The 21,635-nt window shown below is 47.9% G+C and overlaps 2 protein-coding genes across 12 annotated transcripts in view; both read right to left on the bottom strand.

Annotated features, from left to right (window-relative positions):
• Window positions 1–1,292: 1,292 nt before the first annotated feature.
• Window positions 1,293–13,481, bottom strand: PRKAG1 (protein kinase AMP-activated non-catalytic subunit gamma 1). Of its 3 annotated transcripts, XM_014850018.3 has the most exons (13): window positions 13,364–13,450; window positions 9,487–9,535; window positions 8,519–8,656; window positions 4,341–4,450; window positions 4,060–4,141; window positions 3,902–3,960; window positions 3,735–3,780; window positions 3,580–3,634; window positions 3,030–3,156; window positions 2,759–2,924; window positions 2,563–2,600; window positions 2,148–2,294; window positions 1,293–2,008 (listed from the first exon to the last, which is right to left on the bottom strand). In XM_014850018.3, the coding sequence occupies exons 4-13, from the start codon at window positions 4,410–4,412 to the stop codon at window positions 1,904–1,906; spliced, it is 897 nt and encodes a 298-aa protein (XP_014705504.1). In that variant the 5' UTR covers window positions 4,413–4,450; window positions 8,519–8,656; window positions 9,487–9,535; window positions 13,364–13,450; the 3' UTR covers window positions 1,293–1,903. The 3 variants fall into 3 exon arrangements, with proteins under 3 accessions (XP_014705504.1, XP_014705502.1, XP_044611949.1); XM_014850016.3 differs by lacking the exon at window positions 8,519–8,656 and having other exon boundaries at window positions 13,364–13,481; XM_044756014.2 differs by lacking the exon at window positions 8,519–8,656 and having other exon boundaries at window positions 4,341–4,493; window positions 13,364–13,453.
• Window positions 13,482–13,614: 133 nt separating this feature from the next.
• The window catches only part of KMT2D (lysine methyltransferase 2D), a 42,250-nt gene continuing 34,229 nt past the window's right edge, over window positions 13,615–21,635 (bottom strand). For 7 of the 9 annotated variants that reach the window (XM_044756001.2, XM_044756002.2, XM_044756009.2 and 4 more), the window contains exons 49-56: window positions 20,416–21,556; window positions 19,407–19,543; window positions 19,185–19,315; window positions 18,641–18,688; window positions 17,219–17,504; window positions 16,903–16,976; window positions 16,666–16,774; window positions 13,615–16,505 (exon numbers count right to left, since the gene is read on the bottom strand). In XM_044756001.2, the coding sequence (XP_044611936.2) occupies window positions 16,413–16,505; window positions 16,666–16,774; window positions 16,903–16,976; window positions 17,219–17,504; window positions 18,641–18,688; window positions 19,185–19,315; window positions 19,407–19,543; window positions 20,416–21,556 (2,019 nt within the window). In that variant the 3' untranslated portion in view covers window positions 13,615–16,412. The remainder of the gene's footprint in view (window positions 16,506–16,665; window positions 16,775–16,902; window positions 16,977–17,218; window positions 17,505–18,640; window positions 18,689–19,184; window positions 19,316–19,406; window positions 19,544–20,415; window positions 21,557–21,635) is intronic. The other 2 variants (XM_044756011.2, XM_044756008.2) reach the window with 1 other exon arrangement.

The following is a 21,635-nucleotide window of genomic DNA, read 5'->3' on the forward strand; positions in this document are numbered from 1 at the left end:
GCTGTGATGAGGTGACTGCATAAGCAGGGGCTTCTCCAAGGCCATGATGCAGCACTGAGAGCTGAGCTCTGATGAGTGCCTTGCTGCCTTTCCCTGTTCCATCAGAAAGCCTGGTTTGGAGGAACAAGTACAGTACAGCTGGGTTCATCGGAGTTCTTAGGTTAGCGCTGGGAGGGGCAAGGAGTTACTCTTAAAGTGCGTCAGGTCCTGGACAGGAAATGGTATCATACCTGCCAGGCGGTGGTGAGGCGGTGCCCAGAATTTGGCTCATACCAGTCAGTCTAGCAGTCCTTACGGTGTGTGCTGCCAACTACTGTTTTGGCCCACATGGTTTCAGCAAAGGGAAAGGGTGTGAGGGGGTGACCATGGTCCTGCTGCTCCCCCATGCCCCAGCTCATTCTCAGCTTGGAAGAAAGGCAAAAGATTTGTAGATTCAGAGACAGTGCCAGCTGAACAAACTCCAGAGTCCAACTTTTACTAAGAAAAGTTGGTGGTGGCAGATCTCTCTGCCTGAAGGAGACCCTCAGTCTGTCTAATTTCTGGAGACCTAACACTGTTCTTGGATTTTCCTTGGGTCCCAGCTATGGTCCAGGCAGAGGGGAAAGTGAGGTAATGAGGACTGCAGGGAATTGGGTGGGGAGAATGAGAAAGGTGGTTAAGTCTAGTGTACGGTAAAAAGATGAACTCTGGAACCAGACTGTTTGGGTTCAAATCCCGGCTCTATGTTTTTACCAGCCGTGTGGCCTTGGGCTAGTTACTTAGCCTCTCTATGCCTCAGGGGGTTTTTTCATAATTTTATTATTTTATTTCTTTTTTTTGAGGAAGATTAGCTCTGAGCTAACTGCTGCTGCCAATCCTCCTCTTTTTGCTGAGGAAGACTGGCCCTGAGCTAACATCCGTGCCCATCTTCCTCTACTTTATATGTGGGATGCACGCCACAGCATGGCTTGCCAAGCGGTGCCATGTCCGCACCCAGGATCCCAACCGGCGAACCCCAGGCCGTCAAAGTGGAACGTGCGAACTTAACTGCTGCACCACCGGGCCGGCGCCGCCTCAGTTTTTTTAAATCTGCAAAACTAGAATAGTATCTACTGTTGTTCTGAGGATTAACTGAATTAATATACGTAAAGCACTGAGAATGGTGCCTGGTACACAGTTTTATATATGTGTGTGTGTGCTATTATTATTAGTACTGTCATTATTAATGATGAGTTGAAAAAGCCATATGAACTAGGATGGTTGAAGCAATAGCATCTACCAACTATAAAAATCAAACACTGCAATACCACAAAGAGGTTCCTGTCATTTTAATTAGGTTTGCCATGAAAAGCAATAACCTCAGCTAACCACTCTGCCCTCCTCCTCTACCTAACCCCCTTCTCCCTTCATATGCATATAGCACAGGGACCCAAAGGCCCTCCTCCCCGCTCCCATTATGGGAAGAAATGTCACTAAATGGACTTGGCCCCTCATACAGCATGAAACAGGATGAATAAAAATATCTTTATGAAGAGTTCTGTTGTGCTATTATCTAGGGTGGAGTCAGGGGCAGAGATATGGCAAAGGCTGGGTGAGGTCTGGGGATCTCTTAGAGATCAGAATTTGCCTGAGGAGCACAGTGCCTACAGTTCACCCAGAAAGGGGGCTACGTCTAAGAGGACGGGGCTAGGATGGGCTAGGCTGAACGTTTTCCTCAAGTGTATGTGTGAGGATAAGGACAGCTAAAAATCCATTCTCCTTCCTCCCCTCACACCTTCCCCAGCTCCCAGGTAGAAGGGTAGGGGGCTCCGGAGCAGGGAACAGAGTCACAATTCTCTCAGTGTTTCATCTGTGGTTCCCAGAGCTTTGGGCAGGCAGTGAGTGGGGCACACCCCCCAGTGCTGCCTGAGCCCTTCCCCCAAGCTCAGAGCTTCTCTCCACCTGTGAGCACCAGGGCCTGCAGGATGTCAGACAGTGAGACAATTCCCTTGACCACATCATTCTCATCCACCACTACAAGTCGGTGAACCTGGCATGGAGCAACAAGGGAGAAAGCGATGTTTAGTGTCAGCCTCCGTTACGGGGAGCCCTTCAGTCCTACCCTCCTTGCCAAACCCCAGTCTCAAGGCTGCTCCCCTCAGCCCCTCTTGGATCAGTGGCCTCCCTACCTCTGCTTCCACCAGCCTGTTGATTATGGTCTCCAGAGTCTCATGCAGGTAGCACTTGAGGACACCCTCAAAGTAATGTGATCGATGTTGCAGAGCTTTGGTCACAGACACATCTAGGTTGTTGTAGGTCTTTTCTGCCGCCAGATTCTGGGGAGAGAGAGGAAGGTGCTTGCAGGGAAGCAAAGGAGCCAGTCCCCAAACTCTGAGCACACCCAACCTCACAAGTGGGATTTAGGGCAGATGTCAGCCATGCCCACAAGCCCCACCCAGCTCATTCAATTGCTTTTCAAATAGGATTTGAAAGCTTGGAAGCTTCTAAAACCCGTAGGTCCCAGAAGAGACTCTCTTCTTCTCCCTCTCCACATTCAATACCCCGCCCCTTTCCCTACCTCCCAGCCCCTCCACAATCACTCACGATAACATCAAACTTGGAGTAGATGTCCACCACACGCCCTAGGGGGACAGAGGCAGCTCAGCAAGGAGGATCTGGCATCCAAGGCTCCCTGTGCCCACAGAATTACCCTCCGGGCTGTGCTGAGAGGGCAGCGGATTTCCCCAGAGCCACCCTGGCTTCCCTGGAGTCTTCCCTCTCCTTCTGCCCAATCTCTCACCTTTTTCATCCACCACTGGCAGGGCCGAGACTCGATGCTGTACAAAGATGCCCAGAGCCACGTAGACGGGGGTGGTAGTGCGGACCATAGCAATGTTGGCATAGGTGCCAATCTGTAGCTCTTCCAGAGACTTGGACATGAACTCGGGCTTGGGGAATTCAGTGATCTGAGGAAGAACCATCAGCCTGAATTTCAAGGCCCTCTAAACCACCACTGGATATCCCTCCAACCCAGTATATAAGAAGTAAAAACTGGGCTGAGGAGCACTTACAAACAATTTGAGGAACTTGAGGATACGCTTGTGGGTGAGGATATACAAGGTGTTGCCTGATTCCGGGTCAATAACTGGCAGCCTGTGGATCTTGTTTCGAATTAATGAAGAGACAGCATCAAACAAGCTGTGGGAAGGTGGGGAATAATGATAAGTTCCGCAGTGCTGGGCCTGAGGGTGGTTAGATAGCTCCTTACGGTATGTTTATAAACAGGGAAAACTGGTGGTTGGGGGACGGGAGCAGTGTTCAGACCAGGCCTGAAGAGAGTGAGAGAGGAGTGAGTGAGTGAGTGAGTGAGAGGGAGAGAGGGAGAGAGGGAGAGAGGGAGAGAGGGAGGGAGGGGGAGAGAGGGAGAGAGGGAGAGAGGGAGAGAGAGAGAGAGAGAGAGGGAGAGAGAGAGAGAGAGGGAGAGAGAGAGTATGCGTTTGTTTGGGTTTGGGAGGAGTGTCTGTTCTCTCTTCTGCCCCTGGATCTCTGGGTGTCTAGGGTTTTAGCTATGCTGATGGCAAGGCTCTTCCCTTTCTGGACAAATGGGTAGCTGGAACTCACCTGGCATTAGGAGAAATGCAGACAAGTGGTTTAAAAGAGTCCTGTAGATACACCTCTGAAGGGAAAAGGGAGGTTCAAAATATCACCATGGAAAACCATTTCCCAGGAAACTCTCTATCCCTTTATCCTTTTACAACCCCCAATTCTCTACACACCTCTCCAAGTTTCTATCTTGTGTTCTTCCAGCTCATAGATCTGTACCTGGAAGCAGAAGCAAGAGAACTTGAGAGTTGATCTCCCTGCTTCATTAACCCCTTGTGGTTTGCTTGGAAGAAAGGAAATGAGAATGAGGGACTTGGAGCGTCAGGCTAAGGTTCCTTACCAAGGCTGACTTATAGTAGCGGTGCAAGATGTTGATGAAATCAGTGATGGTCAGCATACCTGGAGGCCAAGACAAGAGCCCTCAGCACTGCTTAAAAGCTTCTTTCCCTGCCCAGCACAGGATGCCAATAATACAGTGTTCTAGAAATTTTTGCTTACCCACAAAACTTTGCTTCTTACTGTCCCACAAAGGGGCAGCTCGTACACCATTAGTCACCAAAGCAAAGAAAGCTTTCTTCACCTGTAACCAAAAGAGTAATAATCACAAAGGGAAATTCACAGGGGGCAGGACTTTAAAAGAACAGGGGTTGGGTATGTTGGGGAAAACATGAGACTAACCCCATAGAAGGACAAGGATATTTACCCTTGGGATGATAGGATGAGAGGTATTGAACCAGAGGCTCCAAGGAAGGGGAAAGGGAAAAGAGGAGTTCACCCACCTGCAGGGAAGTATCAAATACAACCAATTTGGAGCTTGTGGGAATCAGGTCATAGCAGCGATGAGACTTCATGAAGGAAGTATACACGCTATTGTTGGATTCTGGGGTCTCTGCATAGGGTGTGATAGTTAGTAGCTTCCTTCCATCCAAGAACTCACAATCAAAAGGAGCAGAAAATAAAACTGTACTGTAGCTGCTCAAATATTTAGAGCATGATTTTATTTTTTAATTTTTTTTGGTGAGGAAGATTCACCCTGAGCTAACATCTGTTGCCAATCTTCCTCTTTTTGCTTGAGGAAGATTTGCCCTGAGCTAACATCCATGCCAATCTTCCTCTATTTTGTATGTGGGTCACCGCCATAGCATGACTTGATGAGCAGTGTGTAGGTCCATGCCCAGGATCCAAACCCACGAATCCCGGGCCGCCAAGGCAGAGCACACAAACTTAAATACTACGCCACCTGGCCAGCCCCAGAGCATGATTTTTTATAAGGCCCCCTATTCTATCTCTTTTGTTCCTATTGTTCCCACAAAACCTGGATAAACCCCTTAGAAACCATTTCATTCAACCCCCATCTCCAGGTAGGTTCACAGGTTCAGATCCCTGGTGCCAACCTAGCACCACTCGTCAAGCTACGCTGTGGCAGCATCCCACATAAAATAGAGGAAGATTGGCAACAGATGTTAGCTCAGGGTCAATCTTCCTTACCAGAAAAAAAAAAAAAGACAGAGATGGCTGACTAAAACAGAAAGGCAATCTTTCATTAATCTGTTCTAGTCTTAAAGTTTTTCTCTCATCTTTAACTGAAGTTTTCCCTTTCATATATTTAGCACATTTTCATTTGTTCTCTCTTCTCAATTAAAATGTAATTAAGCTCCTTAGAAGAATTTTAAGCAGCTTACTTGAATTTTAAGACCCACAGATGAGAAAGGCATGGTCCAAATTGGGCCATTTCACATCAACACTAAGTTGGAACCCAGTGCTCAATCATCCTGGCCCGAAACACCTGGAGCATCCTTCTTGGGATGACCCTGTGAATTAGAAATCATCCTACCGACTCCAGATAAATGGGAGACCCTGGCTGTGTTTACCTGTTCATTCCTCTGATTTTAATTGCTTGCAATCCCAAAGTAATAGCCTGAATGTGCTACATACTATGGTATGTGTACTTAAAAATATTACATCATCTAATCCTTACAACAACTCTATAAGGCAAATATTGTCCTCATTTTTCAGTTGGAAAGCAGTGAAATAAATTGCTCAAGCTCAGGTCATTAGTAAGTGACAAGAAAGACTCAAACACAGATCTACCTGATTCCAAAGTTCATGCTCTTAAATCCTATGCCAGTTGTTTGTTTTTAATTTTTTACCAAAGGTACACAGTTTAAAGAGTCAAATAGTTCTAAAGATTTTAAGAAAACTGCAGTCCCTGGCACCCACCTCCCTATACTACCTCTCCCCAGAATCAGACTTCTTTTAGCTGATTATTTTGGTTATTTATTTTTTGTCTGTAAACAACATGCTTATATTGTTACTTTTTTTTTCACTTTTAGGAATTATCTATTATCATCCAAGGAAGATGAGAATTTTTAGTTCTCTTTCCTACCAGGACCCCATACTAACATGCACCTCCCATCCCCCCATTCTTCTCAAAATTAAACTGTAATGTTGGTTACATTAGTATTTAAATAATTTTGACTGAAGATTCATTAGAGCTAAACCAAATAATAAACTCTGATTTTTTTCTTTGTTTTCCTTGGAGTTAATAATTCTCTTGTCTTTTTGTTTGCTTAACTTTCTCTGTATGGTACTTATAACTGATTCAACCTTCAAACTCTTTACCAATTGTTAAAGTCTCCTTTCAAGAAGTTCAGAAGCATTAGATAGTCTATCAATTCAAACTACCCAAAGAAGTCTCTCCGGAGCCTTCTGACCTGCTCAAATCTGGGCTGGTTTGCCCGCTGTGCACTGCTGTCATCTTAAGATCTTCCTTCATCACCATCCAAGGAACCCCTTTCCCGTCTCTCCTGTATTGGCACTCCTGTATCCCGTATCTCATGTTTTCATCTTTTTTGACTACTCCCTTGTTTTGGTGGAGCACACCTTCCAGTAGCTTCCTGAGAAAGGGTGCATGGGATGTCAATTTTTGGAGACCTTGCAGCACGCAGATATCTTTATTTTGCCTTTATCTTTGATTTACAATTTGACAGGATATAGATTCTAGGTTGGAATTTCTTTTCCTGCAGAATTTTGAAGGCATTGCTCCATTTCCTTCCAGCTTCTGGAGTTGTTGAGAGTCAGAGGCAATTCTGATTCTTTGTATGTGACTTGTTTTTTTCTCTCTGGAAACTCAGGATCTTCTCTTTGTTTCCAGTGTTCTGAAATCTGATGATTGTGCTTCGGGTGGGTCAATTTCATCCACTGTGCTGAATATTCAATGAGTCATTTCAATATGAAAACTAATGTCCTTCAGTTCCAGGAAATGTTCTTGAATTATTTCCTCGACTGTTTCCTTCCCTCTGTGTTGTCATTATTCTCTTTCTGTAATTCTTATTATTTACATATAGGATTTCATAGACTGACCCTTTAAGGTTTTTGTTTTTCTCTTGTTTTTTGGTGGGTTTTTGTTGTTGTTGTTGTGTTTAAAGATTTTATTTTTTCCTTTTTCTCCCCAAAATCCCCCAGTACACAGTTGTGTATTTTCAGTTGTGGGTCCTTCTCCTAGTTGTGGCATGTGGGACGCCACCTCAGCACGGCTTGATGAGCAGTGCCATGTCCGCACCCAGGATTCGAACTGGGAAAACCCTGGGCCCCAGAAGCAGTGCGCCAAACTTAACCACTCCACCATGGGGCCGGCCCCTGTTGTTGTTGTTTTAAAAATACTTTCTCTCTCCTATTTTCCACTTCTTTGATTTTTTTTTTCACTTCCTTGATTTTTAATTCTATTTTCTGGGAGATTTCCTCAACTTGATTTTCCAAATCTCCTAATTGGTTTTAAAATTTTGCTATTATATTTTTAATTTCTAAGAGCTCCTTTTTGTTTTCTGAAAATTCCTTTTAAAAAAAAAATTGTATCCTGTACTTGTTCCATGGTAGAAATATGTCCTTTTATCTGAGTACATATTAATGTTAACTTCTGAAGTTTTCTTCTCTATACACTGACTTTTCCCCTCTGTTGGTTTTTCTCTGTTTGCTTCTTTTCATGTTGTGGGGGCAGTGTGGATCAGCTTTCTTCATGTTAGGGGGTAATCCTTGGTTTAAAGGAGCATTCAAACCATATTTTAAGAGTGGTGTCTTTAAAGCTGACTGGAAGCTCTAAGTGTGTAAATGAGCCTTGTTGACTGTGAGCCATTTAGATGGGGAGCACTCAATACGTATAGTTTTTGGGCTTTCCCCTCAAGAGGATTCTGGAGAGGATTTATTTTGTGCTTGGAGGGTGAAGTCTTTTCTGTCAGCCTTCTGGAAATTGAATGAGGAAAAGGACTGAGGTCTCCACATCCAGTATAGTTCACTCTTGCTCCTGTTTTTAGCCCAGTACCTCAGCCCTCAACTGGGCCTGAGCCCCTCTCCAGACCTCTAGTCTTTGACAAAGATGGGGGGGCATTGCCCAGCTGTACTCAGTGGGGTAGGGAGTCTTGGGATCTGAGTGCTTCTTAGGCCTTCAATGCTCCTTGGCTTTCCCTACTGCTAGTTTATAATTCAGTTTTCTCAGGTTGGCTAAGCCATTTACCACTCTTCAGTCTGCTTTCCAGCTTCCAAAATTTCATTGTTGTTGTCTCCTCTCTTGTTCTCCCTGTTCTGGTGGGTTTGTACCTTTTAAAACAAATTCTTTTATAGTGTTTTTAGTGGCTTTTTGTGAAGGAATGAAAGTAGATGCATGTATTTGATACACCATCTTTAATTGGAAGCCCACCATTGTTTTTCAAATTTGAAAACAGACTCCCAAGAGCGAGTCTTTTGACACCATGCTACATTTATAGTTAAATACTATCACTTTAGGCTACACCTACAAACATATTTGATTTGGCTTTCCAAGTATTTAAAAAATAATTTAAATTAGTTGCCAAATTTTAAAAACCTGGAGATTTACATAAAAATCCAAATTCTCAGTTTCTTTTCAAAATCAGATCCAACAAAACTAGGTCCTGAATTCTTGAATAGTAACAATTGACCAGACCTGGATAGTTGCTGCCTCTTTTTAGATGCGATGAGATCTACAGGTTGTTGCAGTCATACGCAGCCCACGTCACTGCTTAATCCACGTAGACAATTTGAATTTTTGACCCCTGCCTTGGTTGGCACTAAAGCAAATGTACTCAAAAACAATAAAATAAGCATTGTTATCACGTGGCAGTAGTCAATTAGGAAGTCATCCAGATAATTCAAAATATGACTATATTAACTTTTTTGGATACCAACAAAACGAAAACAGAACACTTAAAAATTCTTATGGAGAACTCACAGACCCTTAATAATATGTCCTAGGATCTCAGCTCATATTTCAATCCTCTGAGAAAGTGTGTACTCCTAATGCCATAAACATGTTCTAGGAAGACCTAGAAGTGTTCCTAGGCAAATCCTTTACCACAGATGCCTATAAGTTCTGCTCCTGTCTAGATGGCCTAGGGTTGGGCCATTCCATTTTAACAAGGTATTTGGGAAGGTGCTGGAATTGCCTTCGCCTGTGCTCTGGATTTTGGACTTTAGTGCCTCTATTTCTAGATTAGTTCCAAGGGCTTTCAAGGCCTTTCTATAATTTCTTGTGTACGCTCAGCAGTTTTAGTGAACTCATTGGATGATAAAATCCTAGTGGCATTGTTTCTGGGGAACTCAGATAATACTAGAGACTTCTAGAACATGGTTAGCCAGTTGAGAGTTGCCTATGGAAGCTTTCCCTGGACCTCGAAAGCTTCTCTCAAGTGATTCAATAATTGAAGATATTAATTATGCTCATCACCCTATCAAAGATTTATTCCTAGGTGATCTTGCTACGTTATTGTTCCTGATTTGTGTGGTTTGGCATATTATCTGGCCCAGCTTTGATTCTCCCAGGGGGACCCAAGGAGAGATTAAAAAACATTGCTGAAGACAAGTTAGGATTGCACTATTGCTTTCATACCAGTTTCCTTTTTTCAGTAAACTTACCTTGATGATGCTCATTTTCCAGAGCTGGGTGGCCATCTGAAGAAGTGGCCTGGAGAGACAAGAGAAACAAAGATTCAGCCTATCTTAGGTTCCATCCATGTGAGCCTAGCAACAAATGACTTCCTTGAAAGGACTGGAAGGCCTTTTAGAAATAAGATCTCATTTAATCTTCATAACAACACTGAAGTAAATACTATTATTAGCCTTACTTTCACAGATTAGGAAACTAGGTTCAAGAAATATTAAGCAACCTGCCCAAGGTCATATGTCTGGTAAGGGGTGAAATAGGGATTTGAACACAGATCTGTGTGGTTCCAAAGCTCATGTCTTTATATACTACACTGCCTAACGAAACATTAGGTCTTAGAAGCTGAGACTAGGAAATCTGAGTTTAGGGCTGGCCCCACAAGATTCTCACAGATCTACTTTATAAAAACATGGAAGCCAGACGGACACACTGCTTTCCTGCAAACACTCACCAAGCATAGTTGTAGGCAACAGAATCACTGACACAGCCCTTACCACCGAGAGAGGGCCACATCTGGGGAGGATCCCAGCAGCTGACTGTCAGAGAGAGTCAAAGCTTGAATGACTGAGGGCTGGATAAGGAGCACAAATGTTCTGAAACTGGGGACCTGGGTCCTCTCAGCCCCCTTGTGAGTCAAAGGCTACTACAGCCCAGAGGGTGCTGGTTTTCCAAGTTTCCTTGCCTCGACAGTCTGAGATTAGAGAGTGCTTTGAATACAGAGAAAACTTCAGAACCATCTCTGTGCTCCCTCAAGTGGGAACATTTGGAAATTTCATCGTTATCTAGGAAGTCAGGAGGAATCGTGATAATTTTCATCCATTGGAATCAACAGTTTTGGCTCCATTTGCTCTGAGTAATATCCCCAAACTAACTTAAAATCATATTTCACCTCCAAAGCTGCTGTAGTAACGTGAAGTTAAAGGCCTTGGCTTGAATCTGGGAGGCTGGCTGGTAAACAGGGTCAAGTTGGCAGGATAGCCCTAAACTTCTCTCTCCTAGCAGGCCAGGGTGGGGGCAGGGGGGAAGAGGGATAATCTCTGTCTCTTCTCTCTGGGCTGCATAAGACTATCAGCTTGGCCTGGCATTTTGGCAAGACTTTCGGAACAACAGCCTCATCACTTATAAGTGGGAGAGACGGCTGTTCAGCTATAAAGAAACACACATGGTATAACACAGTCTCACAAAGATCTATACAAAGACACGGAAACTGTTACTTCTGTAGAAATTATTGTACCCATCACATGATACTTACATACTACACTGTGCTACAGTTACTTTGTTCATTCTCTATCCAAACAGATTATACATTCCTGGAAGTCTGAAACTATTTTACATTTCTTTGTATCCTCCATACGCCTAGCATGTGGTTTTGCAAATAATTCTCAATTGTTTTATTTTTTAATTCTCAAATTGATAATGATAATAATGCACACTGATATGAACAGAGACCTAAGACTAAGTCACAAGGAGAGAAAAGAGATGTACAGCTGGATATAGATTCGGATACCTATGTAAGAGTCAGACACAACTGAATATGCCTTTATCTTTCTCTACAGAGGAGTGGGGTAATTATGTCCACTCCTCTCTACTTTTAGTAACATAGGGGACCTGAGAAAGTACCATTGTACTACCTAAGTACAAAATATTATTACAGAGACACAGGCTAGATCTGACACATAAACTCACAATTTCTTTCAATTTCCTGATTCACATTTCCAATTGTTTGCTAAACAAGCACAGATGTCACAGAGACTCCTCAAATGCTTCAATACAAAACACAACAGCATCTGTCCATCCAATCCTATTATTCTCACTGTGGGTCCCATCTTTGTTTTTTGCATTGCTGTGTTCCCAGGGGCCGAGAATTGCAGTCTTGAATCCTCCAAGAATGGACTATGCCAATGTGTCTGTTTAGAATTGCAGAGCAGGGCATGACCTAAACTTGTCCTTAACATCTACCAGCTAAGCTGGTGAGTTAGAAATGCCTCAAATCTGTCTCTCTCCCTTCCACGTTCACAGCTTTAACTCAGGCTTTTACCTCTCACTTCTGCAACATTCTCTAAACTGGTCTCCCCGCCCTAAATCTGTTTCCTCTTCCATTCATCTTTCATGCTGTCACCACCTTCTCTCGCCAAGCATCTCAGGTTTGGAAGAGACTGATCTCCAGCAACCAGGAACTCACTACTTTCTGAAGTAGCTCCATCCATTTACAGAAAACTGTTAAGAACATTCCTAAAGCACACTCACTACCTTGCTCGTAAATTTTCCATGGGTCCCCTTATTACAAAACAAAGTTCTAACTTAGTGTGGTATGCAATACCTTCAACCCGACCTCAGCCTACTTTTCCAGTCTTTTCTCCCACTATGACCAAAATCCAAAGCTCCAGCAACATCAAGCACTGGCTCACCCCCAATTAACCTCTACATACCCCAATATCTGTGCCCTTGCTCACACTGTTCTCTCAACCTGCAATGCCATCACCCAGGTTCACAGTAATTTCTCCCTCCCCCATGCTTCCACAGTCCTTTGTTTGCATCTTGATGATAACATTTACTACAGTCTACCTTAAAGAACAGCTGTCACTGGCTTGCGCTCACCCCCACACCAGTTAAGCTGAGTATTTTCAAAGCAGAGGTTTTCTTTTTTCTTCTTTTTAAAACAATTTCTTTCCCAAGAACCTAATTCAGTACATAAAGTATGAGGTCTAATTAGAAAATCTATATAAAAATGCTTTGTAAACCCTGATAGATTTATAAGTAAAAATTAATATATTATTTTGAATTTAAAGGAATCAGACCTCTTGTTCTTGCTCAAAATTCTCTTAATCTGTAAGAAGTGACTCCCTTGCCTGGGTGACCAATTGCAAATCACTTCACCACTTTGGTCTGTTTTCTTCTTTATATCCTGAGGGACAAGGCATCTCTGCAGGGAGGGAAAAGGTGCCGTAAAGGAATTACTCTGGGCATGTGACTGATCCAAGGAAAGGTGAACCTGTAGCCCTTATACAACTACAGTAACAGATGATAAAAATCAAGACAGGAAGAGTTACTCTGTCGGCAAAAGCGTACATGGTTAAAAACTCTTAGAGAGGGAAGTGAATGGGAAGAGTTCCAGAATGCTAAGAAAAGGCTCCTGAGAGCAAGGTGGGTCCAAACACGTAGCAGGCAACTGGCAGCATCTCTAGGAGGATGACAGAAACCTGCCACAACCGGTCAATAATTGCGGGCCAAGAACGAGTTATGCCAACACGCCTGCTTAGAATCGCAGAGCAGTGCATGACCTAAACTTCTCCAGGGACACAGCGGCCTCTAAAATTGAAAGATTCCCTCCTTCAGGAAAACCTCAGTTTTCAGTCTTATTAAGGGTATGTGACCTCGCTGGACACCTCAATGCAGTATAAAAGTCTTTCAGATGTCCCTCCGGCCACAGATTGTAGGGATCACAATCAGACAACCGGGGAGCAGGCGCTACATGCAAGCGGGGCTCCCTCGGAAGCCCCCTGCCTCACCCAGGAAAGCTGGATCACAACCCTGCTCTCTCAGGCAACCTCTGAAGGGCTTGAGGTGCTAAGAGGAAAGGCGGCCGGAGATGGCCAGGGTGTGCGCGGGTTTCGGAGGAGCTCGAAGTCACTGCCCGCTCGGGCTAAGAGTGCCGCGGACGGAAGGCAGGCGCGGGCGCGGCCCAGTCCTAGGAGATGCGCCCGGCGAAGGAGCGGAGGGGCAGGGTCACGGGATAGGACAGACACCCGGCTTCCCGTTTACTGGGTACCAGCGCCGGCCCCTGCCCAGGCTTCCCCGTCCCCTAACGGGGGTCTCGGGCTCCACAGCGCCCCCCGCCGCCCTCCTCACCGTCTCCATTGCGAGAAGCGCCGGCTGGGTTCGTGCCCTTTAGGAAGCTCGCCGGAGGGGCGGGGAGTGGGAGGTTCCACCCCACTTCCGGCACCGCGACGCCACTTCCGCTTACGTCAGAACAGACGCAAGCCAAGGGCGGCCGGCAGCTCACCCTTCCCGCGCGGCCTGACCTCGGTAACCGCCCTCCCCTGGGTCCTCTCGGACCCTCAAGGATCCCGCTGACGGCGAGGCTGACGGGACGGAGCCGCTTGTATTTAAAATGTTGTTTTTTTATTTGTCGTTTAAAAACAAACTTGGAAGAAGCAAAATCCAAAACTTGCCCTTTGCCTCTTGCAACATAAATTATGTACAGTTCAGAATGATCGCTGATACAAAACATGCCAAGGACAGGGGCGCTGGGGGAGGAGGGAGAGAGGGCGCTTTAAAAAAGGGAATCATTTCATCCGTTGTTACGAAGGACCAACCTTGCTGTACAGGATACACACAACACAAAATAAAGTCTTCACGGGATTCACACTTGTCAGCGATTTATTTTTTAAAAAGGGGGAGGGTCCTGGAGGTGAAGGGAGAAGACCGTAAAGGGGAAAAACTGAAAATTGAATATGTGCAAGTGTAAACCAACCCAAAATACAAACACGGGGGGAAGGGGAGAGGAGGGAATTCTGATGCAATTATACAGGCGGGGTACTTAAAAAAACCAACAACCAAAATTCCAACCTGTAGCTTGGGTCTGAGTTAGTTTATATAAAAATTAAAAACTGTATAAGGTTTCTTCACTAAATTCTACAGGACTATCGGATACCTAGCATATGCTTACAAAGTCTGCCCCATCCCCTTTTCCCAATCCCAGGGCCCAAGCCCCAACCAGAGCCTGACTCACAGGAGCCAATCTCTCCCTCCCTGTAGCCTAGGCCTTTTGCTCTTGGAAAAGGAACATCCAATGGCTTTGGGGGCAGCAGCCCAGTCTCCCCACTGTCTGATTTAATTACAGTGGTTTCTGTGGGGGTGAGGGGATGTTATTCTCTTAAACATTTGCAGCTTGAAACAGTTGAGGAAGCAGCTTAAAAAAAAAAAAAAAACTCCCTACCCCCATCAATCCGCAACCCCCCAAATTCAAAAACAAAACAAAACAAACCTAAAATCACAACAGCGACCGTGCTCCCCCTCCAGCAGGCCTGCCCATCCACTGTCACCAAGCCCATCCCTACACTCCAGACATTTGATTCTTGAAAATATTAATTACAAAATGCCCTTTGCCCACAGCCCCTAGGAGAGAACTGCATATAAGCTTCATCTTCATCCCCATGGCTCCCTACCAGAGAGGGGTCTGGGGCCTCACCCACCCCCTGACCTACCCCTACCCCCAGGAAGAGGTTCAACTGCAGCACAAGCTTGGGCAGAAAGGGGAAGGAAAGGGAGGCAGGGACCCCATCACCCTCTGGCTCCCCCTGGGGCCAGCTCACTTTTGTGCGTTATAACATAGTCCAACTATACAACAGGGGGTGGGACTCGCCCAGCCTCTATACCCCCACCTTACAGCAGTCACAGCCAGGGGGTGGGGAGGAGGGGGTGAGGAAAAGGGCGGTAGGTTGGGTAATGGAGGGGCCCCCCCACAAGGGGAGCTCCATGTGTCCGCCCCACACCCCCCTACCATTTATAAACTGGTTTTGTAAAAAGAAAATAGATATATTTATATAGAATATATAAAGCACAAAAATTAGTAGTTTTACATTTGCTCTCCCCGGGGGTGGGGGGAGAGGGGAGGGTTCTCACCTCCAGCCGGCTCCCCCATGCCCCACAAGACTATGTACAATCCCATGTATAAATAGATAAATACCCCCCACCCTCCCCGCGCTGACACTAAGCTCCCCCACCCCCACATCACCACCCCTTCCCACCAGACCAGCAGCAGTTTGGTGACTGAGGGAAAGTGGGAGCTCCGGGCCACACCCTGCCTCACTGGGTATGGGCATGCCACTCAGGGATAGCCCTCACCCTACCACCCACCCACCCCATCCAGGGGCTGGAGGGCAAATGGGCTCATGATGGGGTTGGGAAAACAGGAGGGAGATATCCTGGTCCTAGGTTTAGCACACCCCTCCTGCCCCCATGTCCAGATGGAGAAGGAAGTCCTAGAGCAACTAGGGGCCAGTCATCCCCAATCTTCATCATCATTAGCCTCAACCACCATCCCATGCCCATAATTAAAAACAAAGATGGATTTTTTGTTGTTGTTTTTTCTTCCTCCTCCTACCCCCCTTCCACCCACTCAGAAGAGGGCAGTGAGGTGGGGGAGAGGGTTGGGGCAGTAGGGGGCTTGGAGAGGGTCTCACATTTCAAAACAGCAAAAAATCCAACACTTAAATGAGGTAGGTGTGGGTGTGGGGTCTCCTTGCCCGGCTTGCCTGGCGTGCCCTCCTGGGCAGCTGGGCGCCTCTTTCCCGTTCATGTTGCATTTGTCAGAGTGGAAAACAAGGAAACACAACCCATAGAGAGACAGAAACACAGAGGAGAAGAGGGAGACAGAGACAGATTGAGAGGGAAAGGGATGGGGGTGAGGGTGGGGGCAGGACCCGGCAGGCAGGGCCAGGTGTGGGACCCGGCCTTTGGGATTGTCAAGCTTAGTCAAGTCTCTTTGCAGCCTTGAGTTGGGCCGGAGAGGTCGGTGGGAGCAGCAGGGCTGTGAGGCCCGGCCACACATCCTCCTCCCCCCTCCCTGCTGCCTCCCAGATGCTTCTGGGTAGTTCCCGGCCCATATCCCCCTCAAACCTGAGATGCCCAATGGCTGCTTCTGTCTGGCCCCTCCTGGAGCTGGGGGCAGAGATGCCAGCCTGGGGGCCGGTGGCGGGGAAGAGGGTTGTCCCTGGTGCCCAGGGTGGGCTTGGCCTAGGGCCCTCTGCCCCAGCCTCCTGCTCCAGGGGCTCCGGTCAGCCGGCAGCCCCAGCCCTGGGTCCTGGCTCTGGCTGCTACCTCTCTTCCCCCTCAACCCTTTCAGGGAAGAGATTGGGGGTGGGGGGACTCCCCTGCCTGGTAGCCACAAAGCTTCTTAGTTCATCCATTTCCGACAATTCCAGGCTCCACAGTGGCAGGGGATCTTGTGCTGATCGTCCTCAAAGTCAAACTGATAGTCATAGGTCAGCTGGAAAGAGAAGAGGGCAGAATCAATGCCAGCCCCTCGGAGGCAGTGGGGGAGGGCAGAGAAGATCTGATCTAAGGGCAGTGGCCTTGGAATTGGGCTCCTGAGGAATGGCAGAGAAGAGGGAGCTGCTTTGTCACTCACTCAGGATGCTTCCTCTCACCTCCTCTCCTTTGGGGATTCGCCGGCTAGAGATGATGATGATTTTATCCTCCTTGTCGAACGTCACAACTTCTGCCACACAGTTAGGGGCACAGGAATGGTTAATGTACCTAGGAAGCAGGACAGAGTCAGGGATGCCAGGCAACTGAGTTGGGATGATTCTGGTTCCTTGTTAGCCCACCCCCAGAATGTCACCCTCAGGAACCCCTAAATCCCTCCTTCTTCATTCTTCTCTCACCTGGCAGGGCCTCCGGTCAACGTAGCATCAATCACATGTTCATTGTTTATTCGGAACATGTAGATGCCTCGATTCTAGAAAGGCAGAGGTTGCAGAAGGAGGGGCAAGAATATCAGAAAACGGCAGCAGTGGTGGTGGTGGGATCAGGTGGTGGACTTAGGCAGTGGGCTTATCTTCATTTCTCATTCTTCCTTTTTCCCACCTCTCTTCTCCTCCTCCCACAGCTTTCCACCTGCTCCTCTGGCCTCAGTCCTGCCCCTTGTTCCTTGGCTAAGCATGGACCATGCACCATGATGGCCCCTCTGCCAGCCCATACCTGCTCCTCATAGATTTTCTCCCGCCGGTTGGCCACCTCGTTGCGAATGATGGTGCCAATGTACTCGATGACCATTGTGTGCTTTTCTAGGTCCTTGGCTGCATAAAGCCCCAGGCCCTGGATACGGGAGCGAGCCAGGTACACATTGTTCTTCCACTCAGTGCGCAGCCGCCGGTACTGAGATGACTTGGAGTGCACAAACTGCTTGCTGTACGGGGTGTTGGTCTCTCCTGTGAAGGTGCTCTGATATGCCTTGGACATGCTGGTGCTGTTCAGGGTGTGGGGCCTGGGAGGCGATACAGTCCATGACAAGAGAGTTCTCCCTTAGATCAAGCACACGCCACCCGCCTCCTCCCTGGGATTTGCAACACACCAGTTAGGGACGTGTGCTGCCTTAGGAATGGAGTGGAGGCATCTGGGCCTTGGCTTTGGTGAGGCAGCAACTAGCTACGGGGACCCTTCTGACACCCTGGGTGGCACAGAGAGCCCAGGATGGGGGGTGAGGGGTGGAGGGAGGGGGTGGCACCAATTCCCCTACACTGAGCCCACTCTCCCATCTCCCCACCTTCTACCACCCTCCTGCCAAACCATCCTCCAGGCCATGCTCCTCTGGGAGGTCTTCCCCAAGCAGTCCAGGCCTGGAATTTAAGCTCATGGTTTGCTCAAATGTCTGAGTCCTACCTCTTGCTCATACTGGAAGCCCTGAACCTGGGCTGGATCTGAATTAAAACTGGCTCTGAATTCAGCCAAAAGGTGGTATCTTTTCCTTTCTCCAGACTGTCCCCTTCTCTGATGTAACGTTGGGCTCCGTGCAGGTGGCTCAGTGCAGGGGAATGACTGCTGCCTGGCAGGAAGCCTTTCACCACCCTAGGGCACCAGCCAAGTTCTTGCCCATCCCAGAGCAGTGGTTTTCAAACATTTTTGATTCTTTTTTATTTAGCAGAAATCTTTTTTCTTCTTTAACAAAATCTTGGTGGAACTCCAATACATAAACTAGATGAAAATGGAACTTTTCTGGTTCAAATTGGTTTTCCCCAATTTGGGGAAGGGGGGGCCATACATGGGGAGGGCCAAGCTCTGCCCACGCAGTTTATGGGTTCCAGGGCTTTTGGAACACTCATAGTTTGAAAACCACTGTTGTAGAGCATCGAGGACTAGGGCTGACGAGGGTAGAGTCTGACATTCTACGACAGCCCAAGGAGCAACCGAAGGCCTTCAAGAAGGCCCTGCTACCGTGCATTCTGCCTCCCTCTACCCAGGGACCAAAATCAGGCTACCGTGATACACAGAAAGAACAGTGAACCACAAGTCAAGAGGTAAGGTTCTGGTCCCAGCTGTGTGACCTTTGTCTAGTCACTTAACCTTTCTGGGTCTCAGTTTTCTCAGCTGTAAAACGGGGGTCATACCACCTGCCCTACCTACCTCATAAGGTTGTTGTGAGGATCAAATGAGATAATGGATGTGAAAACGCTTTGAAAAAAAAAGTATAAAGTGCTATACAAATGTAAGGTTTTATTATTTTTCTATCATATTTCTAATTATTTATTTTTGATACCAACTCAGCCAGGGGAAGGGAAGGTGACCCTAGCACTCATGGGGTGTCTGAGGTTTGGGACAATCATAGGCCCTCTGAAAGCAAAACAGGAGAGGAAGGAGGTGACTGTGTCCCTTACACATTTCATAAAATTTCACTGCTGTCTACCCAGAACCTCCCCAGCAGCCATTTCTAAGGTGCCCAAGATAAGTCTGTCCTAGACCCCAGGTCACCCCAGGATAACTGAGCAGATTAGGGGAGGAGGAAAGGGAGACCCTAGTGATAATTGCGCACCCTCTAATCAGGAGGCTTACAGGGAACCCCCAGTCTCTTCAAGGGAACTGATCTGTAACCCCAAACCCTCATAATTGGCCAGAGAATCCCTACCAACACCCACACCCACACCCCTTGGCCCCAGCCCCACAAGCTCACCGTTTGTAGTGTGTGAGGATTTTAGGCTCTGATCGGGCACAACCAGTGGGGTTGATCATGAGTGGCAGCTCCATCAGGGGGTGGCGTCCATAGCGGAATAAATAGTTTTGACAGCTTTCCACTCCAGGCAGCTGTGGGCACAGGTCGTGCTCATCTTAGCCTGAGCACTTCTGGGGCAGGACCCTTGTTCCCAGTGCCCCCCTGCCCCAGCCCCTTCCTTACTGATTCAGCTATGCGCAGCACGGCATGCACTGTCAGCCCAAAGAGCTCCTCGCCTTTCAGGTACTCGGGGAAGAGCCGCAGCATGTCGGCCTCTTTTCTCATGGCAGCCACAGGCTCAATGATGCGATTCCACACAGCTAAGCAAGGAAAGAGAGCAGCCCTCAGAGGGAACTTTTGCTCACTGATCTCAGTCCTAACCTCGACCCGGACCCAGGCTGTTTTCTATAGTGTGCACATCTCCCCGTTGTGAGGGCGTGTGGTTCTTCAAGACTTTCTCTTGGCCTCCCAGTCTGTCTCCCTCAACAAGCCAGGAGGCTTCCCACCCTGGAGGGGCATCAGAGAGCCTTGGGACACAGAAACATGACCCCAGGGCCTAGAAGACCCAGCACAGGCCACGGGCCTTGCTGAGAGCCAGAACAACAGGCATGCTTTGGAGTTGGGAAGATTGGATTTGGGTTCTAGTACTGGTCATGGGGACCATAAGCCAAATACTTAAATCTCTCTAAGACTCAGTTTCTTCACATACAAACCCAATATAATAGTACTTACCTCATCGGGTTGCATGAACAAAATGACCTCTATCAGTCACTTAGCTGTCTGTGGCACACAGTACACGCTCACTAAAAAGTAACTGCTCTTACTGTTATTTTTATCATTAACACTAAAACTAAGATCAAAAGAATTTTGTCCAGGGGAACGCAACCATAAGGAACTCGAGGTTAGAATTGGATTGGACGAGCCAGCCGACAGGGTCTCAGAACTGAGGCTAGGAAAGGGAGCTGGAACACGTGAAGTTAGACAAGCAGAATCTCTGCAATTACAAGAGAATGTAAGATGACTGAGAGAGGCTAAAACATGTTCTCTGGGCATCTTAAGAGACCTCTGCCTGACTGCGGTTGGGGAAAGGTCACTCACAGGGACCCTGAAGATCTCTTCTTGACATCATAAATGTGATTCTGGGAGAAACTTGCCCAAATCCATATTATCATTTCAAGGGCCCAGTGCTCACCCTGGGGAGAGGCATCAGTGAAGACCAGGTCCTCCAGGCCCTGCTCGATGACTTTGATGACGAATTCCGGCCGCCCGTTGTTCTCGCCAATGGAGCAGCGGTAGCAGCAGCGGCGGTTGTTGGTGCGGAGACTCCAGTAGATGCGCGTAGCCTCGTAGCCCACGGGATAGAGGGCAGTGGCACTGTGGAAATCAGCCATCTGGTGGGGGAGCAGCTGTCCAATGGCATGGAACACAAGGCCTCCAACACGGAACATGTGTAGCCGCTCTCCCCGCTGGATGATGCTGGCGATTTGCTTCACCTCATCCCGCTCAATGTAGACCCGCCGGAAGACAGCAAAAGAGCTCAGCTCCTGCTCACAGGGCCCCTTGATCTTATGCATTGGACAGAGCATGGTCTTGTCCTTGAAGAACATGCACTTGGCGCGGATGGCGCAGGCAAAATGGTAGACGTTGGGACAACGCATGCGATTACAGCTGCTGGTGGCACCAGTGCGCTGGCACAGGGAGCACTTGGTTAGCAGTCCTCGGTGCAGAGCAACCTCCACATTCATCAGCGCCCCACCCTGCGTCTCATATACTTCCGTGGACCACAGGGCACAGTTGAGATGCACCCACAGGTCCAGGTCCAGGTTCAGCAGGCGGGCGGGCCCATCAGTGGCCCCATCACCCTCCTCATGACAGAAGCAGCAGCGCCGCATGTCTCGAGGCACCTTGTCGGGTCGCAGGGCTGTGCCAAGCTGTTCCATAAACTCTGCCACTTCCCGCTCATCCTCCTGCCGCCCACTGCCCTTCTGGATCGTCAGCAGCAGCCGCAGCCGCTTCCAACGCACCCCCTTCCACTTCTTGAGGCGAGGGGTCCGGGAATCTTCACCCTCTTCAGAGGGCCGGGCTCGGGGCTTGGGCCGGGCTGATTCAGGGGATGAAGCCAGTGGCAGAGGCGAGGGAACTGGTGGCTCAGCTGAGGGTTCAGCCGGAAGTTCAACTAGGGGTTCAGTAGCAGGGCTAGCAGGAGAGGGTGCCAAGGGGGATGGGGGTGGGGAGGGTTCTTCAGGAGGCGGGGCTGAGAGCTGTCGCACATCCAGATTGGAGACATTGTAGGTGTAGCTGTGTTGGGTAGGTGGCTCTGGGGCAGGGCTCTCCTACGGGAGGGCGTGCACCCTGTATGTTAGTGCCAGCTCCTTACTTAAGTAGCTCCCTCCCTCGTCGCACCCAGATTCC

Source organism: Equus asinus, chromosome 22 (genome assembly GCF_041296235.1).
Source record: "Equus asinus isolate D_3611 breed Donkey chromosome 22, EquAss-T2T_v2, whole genome shotgun sequence".
Lineage (NCBI taxonomy): Eukaryota > Metazoa > Chordata > Mammalia > Perissodactyla > Equidae > Equus > Equus asinus.

Excerpts from the sequence above, each read along its gene's own strand:
- PRKAG1 (XM_044756014.2), bottom strand. The coding sequence starts at position 9,522 with ATGGCCACCCAGCTCTGGAAAATGAGCATCATCAAG. Across the intron at positions 4,142-4,340 it reads TATTTGATACTTCCCTGCAG|GTGAAGAAAGCTTTCTTTGC; the intron begins GTGGGTGAACTC and ends TTTTGGTTACAG. Across the intron at positions 2,925-3,029 it reads TCAAGTTCCTCAAATTGTTT|ATCACTGAATTCCCCAAGCC; the intron begins GTAAGTGCTCCT and ends GTTCTTCCTCAG.